This window comes from Molossus molossus, unplaced genomic scaffold, assembly GCF_014108415.1.
Source record: "Molossus molossus isolate mMolMol1 unplaced genomic scaffold, mMolMol1.p scaffold_m16_p_12, whole genome shotgun sequence".
Classification (NCBI taxonomy): domain Eukaryota; kingdom Metazoa; phylum Chordata; class Mammalia; order Chiroptera; family Molossidae; genus Molossus; species Molossus molossus.
In genome coordinates, this window is record NW_023425347.1 from 23,497,545 (window position 1) to 23,511,891 (window position 14,347).

General features: G+C 40.1%; 1 protein-coding gene across 3 annotated transcripts in view; it reads left to right on the forward strand.

Annotated features, from left to right (window-relative positions):
• The window catches only part of KIF13A (kinesin family member 13A), a 208,697-nt gene that overhangs the window by 162,048 nt on the left and 32,302 nt on the right, over positions 1 to 14,347 (forward strand). For all 3 annotated transcript variants that reach the window (XM_036255370.1, XM_036255369.1, XM_036255371.1), the window contains 6 exons: positions 3,214 to 3,427; positions 7,802 to 7,964; positions 9,196 to 9,336; positions 10,093 to 10,242; positions 12,471 to 12,632; positions 13,162 to 13,335. In XM_036255370.1, the coding sequence (XP_036111263.1) occupies positions 3,214 to 3,427; positions 7,802 to 7,964; positions 9,196 to 9,336; positions 10,093 to 10,242; positions 12,471 to 12,632; positions 13,162 to 13,335 (1,004 nt within the window). The remainder of the gene's footprint in view (positions 1 to 3,213; positions 3,428 to 7,801; positions 7,965 to 9,195; positions 9,337 to 10,092; positions 10,243 to 12,470; positions 12,633 to 13,161; positions 13,336 to 14,347) is intronic.

The window sequence follows — 14,347 nt, forward strand, 5'->3', positions numbered from 1 at the left end:
CTCTGCATCCCACAGCACAGAAGTGTCACGGGTGTCGTTGCTGCTCTTGCTGATGGCGTGACTGCTGTTGACAGCTCAGCAGTCAGAACATCAATGTCCTCCGACCACCACCACCAACACACCACTCTCTTTTCCATTCTTGGGACCAACAAGCAAATTTGAGCTCATTTCATACTTACATACCAGGAAACAATAAACTAATGAAGAGAAGTGCTCTGCCCAATGTCAGTGTGGTCCTTTTTCCCTTCCTAAAATACCAAACTCTTGGTATCTTGGCCTTAAGCGCCAGGCTCACCGAGTTTTAAAACAACCCATTCAAAAGGAGGAAAGAGAGAGGGAAGAATTAAAATGGTGGACAATCACTTGGTACTTGATTGGTCGTTTGAGAAGAAGCCAAATAATCATTGGCTTCTGTCCTAGGCCGTATTATAGAATCAGATTGACTTACTGATTAAGGTGGTCTATTAAAATAAAAAGGGGGGGCAGGGTAGTGATAAAGACTTGAAACTGATTAATTAATTTGAAAAGAAAATGTTATCAAATATATGTAAGAGAAAGGTGTTTCCAGACATGTGTTAGGTTCAGAAGTTGAAAGAAAATGCCCTCAGCCCCTGTACCTCTGCCAGGGCTGTGTGGGGCATGGGCGGACCCAGCGTCCCAGGCAGGGCTCACCAGGCCGTGATGGGGCAGGCAAAGGGAGGGAGGGCTCTGAATTCCATATCTGCACGTTGAATATGGCCACTGACAAAGCCTGGTGAGTGGTAGGAAAGCAGTTTGAACAGCCTCAGGCACATGCCTCTGTGTGGTGTGGAACCTTGGGGGGAAGTCCCTCTGCCTCGGCCATGTTGGGCCATGTGTGTTTCTGCATACCACCAACCAACAGGTAGAAGTAAACGTTCAATATCTTACTGTCCTGTAGCAAAAACCCTAGCATATAATTTTACAGAATGGTGTATTTTCCAGTTTTGTCTCTATAAAAGCTTCATAAACACAAAATTAGGGCTCATGAAAATAAAGCTGTGTATAATATAAATGGATTTGGAGGACCTTGTTCTTTACTTTTTAAACCTAAAATCTAAATAGGGCAATAATATATACTACTTGAGAAACATATTTTTTTAAAATCCTGAGAGAACTTTCCTTCTTTAGCCCTTAAAATTTCTTTGGACTCCCTCAAAAAAAATTATCACAATATTATTCATAATTTTTTGCAGAAGTTTTAGGGCTATGTCAGAAGTTGTAATGCTTTGGGGAACATAGATTTTCACTCTATAGGAAATGTCTTGTCCATTCATTGTCTGCCTTTGTGTAAGGTCTCTCTTTTTTTGGTGGGGGTGATGTGAGGGTGGTGGTGGTGAATTTTCCATCAGCTTTTCAAGTAACATATTTTTGGGACTCTATGTCAGGACACTATAAAAGAAAACCATTCTTCTTTGAAGAAATGCTGAATTTGAGAATTTTATATCATCAAAGAACAGTGTTTTTGTTTTTTTTTTTAAAATACAGTTTCAGGCAAAAGAAGGTTTACGTTGTGAGTTCGTGAAACAGGGTTTATTCTTGTATTAATATTAATTAATTATTATATTATTTTCCATATGAACAATTATAAACCTACATTTGCCCCATCCTGTATTCTTTAAGGGAATACTAATTATGAGCAAAACATTGGAGGTTAAAATACTGTATTAATTTATTACCAAGTTTGTGTTTACCCCAGCCAGTAAGCTCTGATCTGAGGTGAGATGTGATCTGAGGGCAGGACTTAACCTTTCTGAGCCCCCGTTTCCTCATCTTTAAAATGGGAACGCTGTCCCCCCTTAGGTTTGCTGCAAGGCTTTCACGACGTGATGCATGCACAGGGTATAGTCCTGTACTTGAGATATAGCCCGTAGCTAATAGAATTATTATTGACATTGTGGTTGTTATTTTTATTAAAACAACTTACCTATGCCGTGCATATCATGATATTTTAATTGCCTTCTACTTTTGGTTTTGTATGATTTAACCATATTTTTTAAAAGTTGCTGTGCTCTCATTTATTGCTTATATAGGAAATTAATACAGTGTACATATTTATTTCCCAAATGGGTAAGAGCCTTCTGGAAAAGTCTGTCAGTAGCTACCATTAGGTGTTGTACAAAGTCTTAATTCCCCACTCTTATTTTGGAAGTTAAGCTGAGTGAATATGTGGAAATACAACACAAATAGCACTAACAGGCCAGTGTGTTCCTGTACAAGGAGGAAATTAATTCCAGGCTAGGCTGAGAATATAAGCTCATCTCACCTAGGTCCTCTGTTCTTCAAGGAAATATTTATGTGATGATGATTTTCCAGAGGGTCTAACATACTGTTTCCCTGCAGTCTCCTCACTTAGAGATGCCAGGAACACTCTTCTTTGTACATGTGGTCAGTGCCTTCATCTTTCCCCATGGCTTTGAGTTCATTCGTCATTCCCAAGGGAATGTCCTCCTTCCGCCAGTGAGCTCTTCAGCATCAAATCCTGCCTGTGTCACAGCCGCCCCTGGTCCCAGCGTGGCCCTTCCGAGCACGACCTGCCAGCACCTCTCTGCTGTTCATCCGCGTGCATGTTGCTGAGCTCTAGATCTGCAACAGCAAAAGATCACAAAACTAGCCTTTTATTTTTGCAAGTGAATTACCCTCTTAGTTATTAGTGCCTGAGAAACTGCCAGACCCTACACTCAATCCGTATTTTTCCGTGATCTGTAAGTTTTGTTCCTCTCACATTAGAAATTCAGAAGTAGTGTGATTTGTGGTTAAGATTAGAACTATAAACCCTTTGTCATGTACCAAACACTGAATGCTAAATGGACATAGAAATTCATGACCATAACAATCAGATCGTGTGTGGCTGTCTGTGCCGTTGTCCTAGATTTCATGGCGTTTTTCTTCTCAGTGCCTAAGATCCCATCCCCTTCTCTTCTCTCTGCTTATAGGAGGTTAATGGTCTAGCTAAACATTAGGATGAGCTCATCAAATTGAAGAAAGTGACATGTTTACATATAGGGAATTTGTCTAAATATGGTAATGAAAAGGAAACGGTTTCAGCGGACGGGGCGCTCGGGGTCTCCTAGAACGCACACTGACAGTTCAGATGCCGGGGGAGGAAGGAGACGGTTCTTGCTGAAGAAGCACAGGGAGGCGCCTGTCTTAGGCACCACTGAAGACACCGTGCCTTGTCTCTTGGTTCACCAGACCCAGTTCAAAATGTGGTTCAGGTCCTGGAGAAGCAGTACCTGGAGGAAAAGCGAAGTGCACTGGAGGAGCAGCGGCTCATGTACGAACGGGAGCTGGAGCAGCTCCGCCAGCAGCTGTCCCCTGAGAGGCAGCCCCCGAGCAGCGGCTCCGACCGCCTGGCCTACAGCAGCCAGACAGCCCAGCAGAAGGTGACCCAGTGGGCAGAGGAGAGGTAAGAACGGGGCTTTGGGGGAGGGTTGTGAGACGGGTCAAGGGGGACAGCCGCAGTACAGAGGGAAATCGTAGTCCTACATCTAGATTGTTAGCAGTTGGCTTTTTTTTTTCAAGGATATTGTCCATCCTTGGTATGTTTACAGTTAGTTGTTAAAGACACCCCTCCTCTTCCCCTACAGTAAAAATGGTCCCAAGTTAGAAGGCTTAGACTGTTAGGTATTAAAATGGAGAGAGTTTAAATAATTCTTTAGCATAAAAGCCTTTCTCCTTATTTTTTATTTTTCTTACTTTAGATTCTACTTAAGTATAATTTTAGTGTTAAGAAATCTCTTGTGTGAATTTTTAAAAATTAGGACTTTAAAACATTTATCTTAGCCAAAAGTCTGGGAAGTGATGACTTGTAAACATTTATATCAGAACTGAAGTAGTGGTAGAAGAAATGGTAGTGATGATAATAATAATAATAACAACAATAAATTATTGCTAACTTCTGCTGTGTTCTTGCCACAGTCTAGACATGGTGCTGGTTTTATGTAATGCTCCCAACAGCTCTGTGCCATAGGAACTATTATCTCTGTCTTGTAGATAGGGAAATCAGTTTAAATGTTTTGACTCAATCACCCATCTAGTCAATGAAAAGCCCAGAATTTGCAAAAGCCAGGTCTGTCTATAGACCTGTTAATTACTCCTATGTAATAATAATAATAATTAATAGTAATAAGAGCAGCATCCTACATTTACAGACCATTTATCATGTCAGTCACTAAGTGCTTTCCATATATTCATCTAATCTTTATGTTTGCTACTATAATTTACCATTTTCTCCCCCATTTCACACATGAGGAAACTGAGGCTGAGCGGTTAAATGACTTACCTAGTCAGTCAGCTAGTAAGCTGGGCCAGTGGGCTCCAAGCCAGGCAGTCTGACTTTAGAGGTCCTACTAACTCTTGTGGCTACAATGCATCTCTCGCTAGCAAAGAGATGATTAAGTTGGGCCACATGCAGGGAAGATGACCCCTGAGAGCAGAAAAGGGGACCTTCCCCTGAATTAAAAGATTGTCATAGTAATGCACTTGATTATTCTAAATCTAGAGAAAAGAGTCCATTGCATTTTCCCCAGGAGCTGCTGGCTCATCTGTCCAGATACTGAATATGAATACTTATTTTACTTATATTGTTTTTTGTATTTTATTGTGCCTGGGTAAGACAGACAAAGGTTGGCAGATGATGCTTTTTCTAAGGAGCTGCCTTTTCCACATTTACTATGAGCTGGTGGCTTTACTCTAAGCAACAGCTAGCTGACGGTAATTGGTGTAATTGTAGCTACTGATATCGATATCCTTGCTATTTTTCCTCCCTATTTACTTTTTTAAGTACATAAGATTGTAAAAGACAGAAACAAAAGAGTTCAATAGAAACAGAGGAATGCTTTCAATAATAGCATTTTCAGTTAAATGGACATTTTTTCTACTCCCCCATAATTCCATAATGATTTTCATTGAGGCTCACATTCTTAAAAAGAAACAGAGTAGAGCCCTGGCTGGTTTGGCTGGGTGGTTGGAGCTTTGGCCTGTAGACCAAAGGGGTTTGATTCTGGTCAAGGGCACATACCTGAGTTGTGGGTTTGATCCCCATGACCAGTTGATGTGTCCCCGTCACATCGATGTTTCTCTCCCCCACCCCTTCCACTCTACCTTTATCTAAAATTCAGTGGAAGAATATCCTTGGGGTGAGGATTTTAAAAAGAAGAAGAAAAAGAAACAGAGTAGAAAGAATGACATTTTAAGAAATGGTTGCAACTATTGATTTCACTGGATAAAATTAAAATGTCAATAATAATGGGTCATTAAGAAGCTGAGACTCTTATCTAAGTAGATAATGATGGCTTATGAAATGTTGAAAGACTCCTACCTAAGTAAATGTTGACGGTTTGAGGATCAGGTATATTTAAGAGTTAGTGAGAATTACAAAGAAAGCTAAAGATGTAATTCATCCTTTCTTTACACTTATAATTTAGAGTAAGATGAAAATATGTGATAATCGAACCATAATATATTTAAAAAAGAGTTTCATTCAACAATAGGAAGTGCTATAATTATATAGTTATTTATTTGTTGTTTATCTCCTCCACTGGAAAATAAATGCTATGGGGCAGGGAGTCAGGTGCCTAGAACGATGTTGTCACATGATAGGTGCTTAGTTAAGTATTGATTGTGGGAAATAATTGAATGATAAGCAAGAATGTGATGGCCAGTGAGGACTGTGGTTGTTTAGTGGAGGATGAGACCCCATAAAGGTGAGTCTTATGCAGAGATTTCCTGGACGGGGAAGGGTTTCAGGTGAGTTTGAAGGTTGGAGATTAGGATAGTCAGAGAGAAGGTGGGAAGGCATTTTTTGGATAGGTGGGTTGTTATAAATAAATATGAAGCAACAGAGAGGAGTAAGATGTATTTGGGGGATTACTGAAGAAGTTTTGTTTAGTCTAGAAAGTGATTTACAAAAGAATAAGGAGAATTAAGTCCAAAACTCTTAGATAGGGTATGCAGGAGGCCTATAGAGTTGCCTTTTGGGATTTATCCTGTGGACAGGAGAAGGTTTTGCACAGAGGAGGTGCCCGTGAAAGGCAGGGGTCTGTAAGGACTGTTTTGTGGTGAAGAAGGAAGAGACTGGGTGCTGTGAGAATTTGGGGAGAGTATGAGGAACCTGCACTGGGGTAATAAGCAACATAGAAAGAGAGATTTAGGAGATGTTTCAAAGGAGGAATCCACAAGCTGTTTTCTGCACATTGTGGAAAAGAAAAAAGACTGATCTGGCTGAAAGTAGGCAAGCCTGAATTACTGGAAAAAAGATAATGTAATTTAGGAAAGGCAGGAAGGCATTGTCGATGCGTGATACATTTTAGGTCATTTTATTTGTTTGTTTATCATATTTTTTATTTTTTACTCCTCGCTCAAGGATGTGTCTTTATTGATTTTAGTGAGAGAGAGGGAGGGAAGAAGGGAGGGAGAGAGAGAGAGAAACATCAATGTGAAAGAGAAATATTGATTGGTTGTCTTCCATATGCATCCTGACTGGGGATCAAACCCGAGACCTGGGTATGCGCCCTAACTGGGAATTGAACCTAAGACCTTTCAGTGTAGGGGATGATACTCCAACCCACTGAGCCACACTGGCCAGGGCCATTTGAGGTCATTTTATATCAACATTTCTGCAGTGGGTTTCCTGTGTCATTTCTAAGGTGAGAAAAAAGTATAGATTTGCATATTCCAGGCTTGTCATTTCCCTATGAAGTAAGGGCAGGCAGCATGTAAATGGTAGAAAAGAAAAGCTATATAAGGCATGGAGCAATCTGCCCAAATTCAAAAGTGGAATCCAGATATACTCCTTTTTCATTCAGTGGTCAGGAATTCAGTGTAAAGACAAGCAGAAAAGACAGAGTCCCTACCCTAGGAGCACTTACAGCCTTTTAGGGGAGACAGACTTTAGTCACATAATTATACAAATAAGTGAAAAATTATAACTATAAGTGCTATTGCGGCAAAAAATGTGGGGCTAAGAGAACATATAATAGGGCTTTGACCTAGTCAAGATGTGAGAGAAACTTTTATCAAAGTGCTACTATAGCTCTGGCTGGTTTGGCTCAGCAGTTAGAGCATCAGCCCAAGGACCAATGAGTCTGGGGTTCAGTTCCGGATAAGGGCACATACCTTGGGTGCGGTTAGTCCCCAGCCCTGGTCAGGTCGTGTGGGAGGCAGCCAGATGTTTCTCTCTCTCCTCTCTCCCCTCTCCCTTCCTACCACTCTGTCTGATGATAAACAGAAAAATGTCCTCCGATGAGGATTAAAAAAAAAAGAAGTGCTACTGTGCAGAGTTGAAAAAAGAATTCCTGCTGCCACTGAAGTACCCACTTCCTGCTTTTTACCATCTGAAGAACTCATGTTCCCTGTAAAACACTTCCTTCTTTCTGACTCTAGATATCTTTCACCTGCTCACCTCCTTCCCCCACCCGGAAGCACACAAAACTCATAATCGTGCCTTTTCCTAAAGGATCCCTTCATTGTTTTGTTTTGTTTTTTTGTTTTTTGCATCACCCTATTAAAGTCTAGCAGTTTTCAAATGTTAATACTTTTTTTTTTACTTACATCACTTGACATATTTGCTCATCAGTGGTTACCAGCAATTGCCCACAGAGTCCTGGTGGGAAGAGGGAAGGATAAGAGGTGACTTGGTGGCAAAAATTATTGAAATCATTGCCCGACAGGAGTTTCTACTACTTTCTAATAATATGACTCACTTAGAAACCGATTGCAGTTTCCTTTTTGTTTTGTTTTGTTTTTCCATTTTCTCATTTCCTTTTCTGCTGTACCACAGGGATGAACTCTTCCGTCAGAGCCTGGCAAAACTGCGCGAGCAGCTGGTTAAAGCGAATACCTTGGTGAGGGAGGCAAACTTCTTAGCTGAGGAAATGAGCAAACTCACTGACTACCAGGTGACCCTGCAGATCCCTGCTGCAAACCTCAGTGCTAACAGAAAGGTGAGCACGTGCATTGGTGAACACAGTAAGATGACCGTAAACCTGACATCCAAGGTTACAGCCCCGAGGAGATCCTCGAGGGAGCCATAGTAATTCTTCTTAAAACTTCTGCCATCGACCTGCTCATGTGTCTAAGCACTTAGATGTGTTCTGATCAGAATATGGGAATTTGGGTGGACTGAAGGACTTGCTCATTTAAATGCTTTTTTAAAAAAACTAGAAATACCATGGATATAGACAACAATGCTGGGGACAGGGTGGAAGGGGACATCGGGAGGAGGGTGTCAATGGAGGGAAAGGAGAAACATCTGTAACAAAAATAAATTAATAAAAAAATTAAAAATTAAAAAAACTAGAAATATATGTATATGTGTGTGTGTGTATGTGTGTGTGTGTGTGTGTGTGTGTGTGTGTTTTCCCACCTGCTTTTCTCTTTTATATAAATGCCCCTTTCTGAAATGGGACATAGGTATATGTTTCATTACACTATCATTCTAAGAGCAAATTCTACAGGGAAGGAAGACTGGTATAATAACTCTTTACATACACAGAGGAACATTCTGCAACCATTTGGATGTTTCTCATCATTTCAACTTGAAAAAAGTTTTTCTTTAAAGAGAAACTGAAAAATAGTAGTTTTTACCCATTCATTTTTCCCTCCAAGAAGCCAGCCAGCAATGAGTGAGGGAATATCTCATCAGTCTTGCTGGATTTTAGTCATGTGACCAAGTGCTTCTCCTTTGAGAAGTGTATTCTAAGTCCATAGTCATAGAAATGAACTTAAAGTTTAATGTGCTTTTTGTATAAGGATGCTTATCATAGTGTCCTTTATGATAGCAAAAATTTGAAACAGCCATGATATTGAACAGTAGAATAGTCAAATGAGTAGTCTATCCAGATAACAGATTACTGTGCTACCTATAAAAATCATGTTTATGAAGATTAATGAACACAAAATTATCATAATATTGAAACTGTGGAGAGAATTGGGATAGGGAATTTATATTTTTGTTTGGTTCTGCTTGTGATAAAAATTAAATGTGTACCTGAGTATATTAAAAAAAGGGGAAATAAACCAAAGTAGTCTGTAGATGGTAGAATTTCATCTTCTTTTGTATATATTATTTTTTTTAACTTGCTACTTTACAATACTTTGTATTGTTTTAACAATCCAAAAAGTTGTAATAATGTTTGTTTTTGTTTTTGTTTTTATTTTTCTTCATTCTTGCAGAGAGGAGCAATAGTGAGTGAACCAGCTATTCAAGTGAGGAGGAGAGGAAAGGGCACCCAAGTGTGGACCATTGAGAAGCTGGAGAATAAATTAATTGATATGAGAGACCTTTATCAAGAATGGAAAGAAAAAGTTCCCGAGGTAAAAGAGAGAAAATGTCAAGGAGACTTGATCATGTTAAAAGCAGAGAACACAAATGATTTAATCATCACAACATGCACACACACACATGCACACACGCACACATACATGCACGCACACACGCCAGTGTTTGTAGTGGTGCTTGGACGTTTAGATTAGAAAAATTAAGTGCAAGTGATCTTGAAAGGAATGCTAAGTTGGATCAGTAACATGACATGTGTTTCCTGCACAGAGAGAAAGAAGGGAAGAGAACACAACATATTCTTACTTGGCTGCATTTTCACTACATTTCAAGTGAAATGTGTTGTGTTGTTCGTCAGTGTTGTGAAAAGTCAGCTGGATGGAGTCAGCATGGATTTTATATTTATTAGCATATGTTTATGCTCCCCTAGCTGGGATCAGGGCTGGGTGGATTACTAAGAATAATTTTAGAGGGTATTTTGGGGACATTCATCATTGAAGAGAAGATTCAGTGAGGGACATGAGGCAAAACACAGGGAATAAAATGAAACAGGCTGCAGGTGGGGTATGATAGGGAAAGAAGGGTCCTCTACACAGATATCACTGAGTTCCTCAAGTAACAGCCTGCTCATGTGCTAATTCTGTTTTATTTCTGTGATATCATTTTAGTTTTACTTTATAAATTTGTTGGAACACATGCTTTTAAAAATTTGTTAATGCTAGCTTTAAATCATTTTATTTCATTTTGATGTGTTATTTCTGTGTCTCCTGCCACCTGCCTCTCCTACCACTCAGGCAAAGAGACTCTGTGGGAAACGAGGTGACCCCTTCTATGAAGCCCAAGAGAATCACAATCTCATCGGTGTGGCTAATGTGTTCTTGGAGTGTCTCTTCTGTGATGTGAAACTTCAGTATGCAGTTCCCATCATCAGCCAGCAGGGGGAGGTAAGGACAAACCAGCCTCAGGGAGAATGATGGTGGTTCAGGTTTTGGTTTTTGTTTTTCAATTTAAGTTCTTGAGGTTGATTGTGAAACTAGGCAAAAGAGTCACAATTCTCATTCTTTTTTTCGTACTAATATCACTAGAAACTATCCACCTTAAGTCGTGGTTTTAAAAGATTATTGCAACACATGTTATGTTTGTGATTCACAAGTTTTTTCTTTGTTTTAATCAAATAAGAAATCTTGGTAAACCAGATTCTGCTCTGTGCCTGTATTTATTTCTTTTCATCTCTTACCTCTGTGATGCACTCTAGTTCCCTCCTGGCTCCTAAGTGGTTTTTACAAGATATACTTAAGAGGCTTATTTTGAAACCCAAAGTATTCAAAGAAAACAAGCTTCATTATCCCATTGTTTCCCCCCTTTTAAACTCTCACGTTTCAGTTATTTAGATATGCTGGTCCTATATAGGCCTAAGGTATTTCAGAAAGTGTTCGAGTTCAAACTTTTTTTCTTTTATACATTCCTTCAATTGATGCTTTAATTTTAAATTCAACAATACCTTTTTTCTTAGCTTGTCCTTCAATAACACGCAAGGTTATTTTTTGTGATATTTAGAACAGGCTTAAAATAGAATGGCATTCTGCCTAAAGTGAACCGAGAAAAATCAACCCTAGATTCTTAGTTGTGGTGTGTGAGAACACAGTCTACCTTCTACATGTTGTACCCCCCACCCCCCTGCACCATTCTGACCTAGAAGACCAAAGGGCAGGAGGTGCTTTCTCCCATGTTAAAAATGGGCACAACTCCTGTGGCAAAGGGATCCAGTGGCTGAGTCAGGGTTCTTAAGCGAGGGTCTGTGAAGGGCTTTAGAGTTACATGAACCTCCCTGAAAGCATGTTAAAAATTTGTTAGATTCTCTAAAAGCATTGAAAAAAAGCTTAAGAACCACTATCTTCTGATTTTTTTTATTCCTTCTCCTCCCCCTCCCTTTATTACTTCCTCATATTTGTCTCCCTCGTCAGATACCATCAACCACTATTTCTTAGGTTCCTGGCACCCGTGCACATTGCTGTGTGGGAGTTGGATCTGAGCTGCCTTTAAAAACAAGCTCACTATTTAAGATGACAGTGACTGCCAGGCATGTGTCTCCTTCACAACTGCAGTTATTGCATCTTTACCCTGTTTCACGAAAGATAAGTTGGCCAATTGCAACACTCTGAGAATGTGAATTTCAACAATTTTTATTTGGTTCCCTGCAGCAACTTTAAGAGTGATATTACTGAGCCCTGGCCGGTTTGGCTCAGCGGTTGGGGCGTTGGCCTGTGGACCAGAGAGTCCCGGGTTCAGTTCCTGCTAGGGGCATGTACCAAAAAAAAAAAAAAAAAAAGGGAAGCACTGACCAATCTCTTAAAAAAAAGGGAGGGGGGATGATACTACTGAACCAGCACCTATTCTGAGAACCACCAGGATCATGGGGAAATGTAAGTCTTTTTTTGGAGAAACCATTTTAAGGGAACCGTTTCTGTATAACATCCTGGCTGTGTATATGCCGTTTCTCCTGGAGTCGGTCTCACCCCTCCTGGAGCGTTCTTCTTGCAGCCCCAGTATGAGAGACATGCCCATTCTCTGCCCCCGAGAGAACAGAAGCTCCATGCACTCAGTGACCATGTCTGTTTGGTTTACTACTGTCAATACAACACTTGGCGCCGTTCCTGGCATGGTGTCAGTTCTTGGCAAATACTTGTTGAGTGGATAAATTGATTTCATAACAACTAGTACATTATCTGTGGTAGCAGCTAGTCTACACTGTTGGTTTTGGGTTTTTACTTCTCTGTCTTTCCCCACTTGGCTGAGTGCCCTGACAGCAGAGTCCCCATCTTTATCTTGGTATTCCCAAGAGGCCAGGTATCTGATCAAATGAGTAAGCGAACAAATACATGCATACATGGAAAATAGGTGCTCCAGGTAGAATATGATAGTGGCCTTTAAGCTGTCCTGTACCAGAAGGGTGAGGATGAAGACGACTGCAGAAGGCAGGTTCCCGGGAGGTAGATTTGGTTTAAAGGCAGGGTGACTAGAGGGGCAAGCAGTGGAAAGAATTGGCCCTGGGGGTGCTGAGTTTCTCCCGGCTGGAGACTGCTCACCAGGGTGCTGTAGAGGGCTTTCTCTCTCAGGTCAGGGTGGCCCACGGATGCCTTCTAATAGCACGTCCTCTGCTTCCTTGACCCAGGTTGCAGGGCGTCTCCACGTGGAAGTGATGCGCGTCACAGGGGCCGTGCCGGAGCGCGTGGTGGAAGACGACTCCTCCGAGAACTCCAGTGAAAGCGGGAGTCTGGAAGTCGTAGACAGCGGTGGGGAAATCATTCACCGAGTCAAAAAACTGACATGCCGGGTGAGAGGCCAGGGATGGGGAGGCTCAGATACATGTCTTCTTACTTCAGAACAACTTTATAGAAAGCTTTATGAGTTTTTCACAGAGCATAGTAAAAGTTAAACTTTCTGGCAGTAGATACAATGGTGATCAGGACTTGTTCCAGAAGGATAGCACACTGTCTGATGACAGGTGTGTGATATTTCAAAAGACTGTGCATTTGGCATGCAAGGAGTGTATGTTGTTTGGTGAATCATACTTTTCTAGTAAAGATTGCATCTGTATCAGGCACTCAGTAGGAAAATTTTAGAGCATTGTGTGTGTTTGTTGCCAAGTCTATATGCTGTAGTTAGAGAACTAGGGTGCAGATTTCATTACAGACAGAGCCCCTAATGAATGGTGCCAGATATTTTCAGATGTCAGCTGGATGGCTGATTTGTTTATGTCATCACTCACACTTAAATTTGGGATAGTTGAAATAAGAGAATGCATAGTTTAATGATTTCTTTATGGAAGTTATAATTGCATTTTTAAAAATCTGTTTCTTCAGGTAAAAATTAAAGAGGCAACTGGGCTGCCCTTAAACCTCTCAAATTTCGTCTTCTGTCAATACACATTCTGGGACCAGTGTGAGTCTACAGTGGCTGCCCCGGTGGTGGACCCAGAGGTGCCTTCCCCACAGAGCAAGGATGCCCAGTATAGCGTGACCTTCTCTCATTGTAAGGTACAGATGCCATTGTGAAATGAATTACATGGGAGGCAGCAGATCTACGTGTCATTCAAAAGTTTACTTGTACTTTAGAAGTTTTCCCCATAAGAATTTTTTATAAATGCAATAAACTTATCAGGCTTTTTAACCTCAGAATATTCTTTAATATAATTTCAAAAAGTGGAAAAGTATTAAAAATAAAATCTGAAAAACCTATACTCGAAATCATACTTCCCAAAAGTGTGATGACCAGTGGCTGTTAGCTACATATTTTGATAAACTATTTTCCTGTATTCCACAACTTTTATATGTGAGTGGTAAACATATGTTCATACATATAATAGGACATGAATACACACCCTTAAAGTCATGTACGCAACTCCTTAAGACACTTTTTTACAAAAATGTGATTACATTATACATATTGAAAAATTGCATCTTGTTATTTTAACATATGTGGACATCTTAACATGTAGGTTGCTGTAGATATTTTCATTCTTTTGAATATAGTATAGCATTCCAATGTATCCTATGAGTTTTGAAAGAAAATATAAAATGGAGAAAGTGAGTTTTTGATGAATAGTGCATGGACCTATTTTGAGACATTGGCTACCCTTCCTGGCTTTCACACAGGACTGCAAAGAAGTCATTGCTGACAGGCAGACTCCGTTTTCTGTGCAATTTTGTTTTTCCTTGAACAATCCTTAATAGATACTTTTCTTTGAACAATCCTTAATAGATACTCAAGACCCTTTCCATTATTTTTTTGTAAACTGTGCCTATTCCTTCTAGTTCGACATTTAGAAAACAAATCCATAGCACCACCTACAAAATTTCACATATGTAAATATTATCAAGACTTTGCTTTTCTGAAAATAAATAGCCCACATTGTTTACCTATTTTCACCAATCTGTTTCTCAGACTTCTCATTAATCATTTTTTGGGTTTGTATTCCCCATGTTTCTTTGGATCTGTAAAGCTGCTGTTCAGCAGGATGAAATCTGGATTTTAAGTGCATTCTGGTTA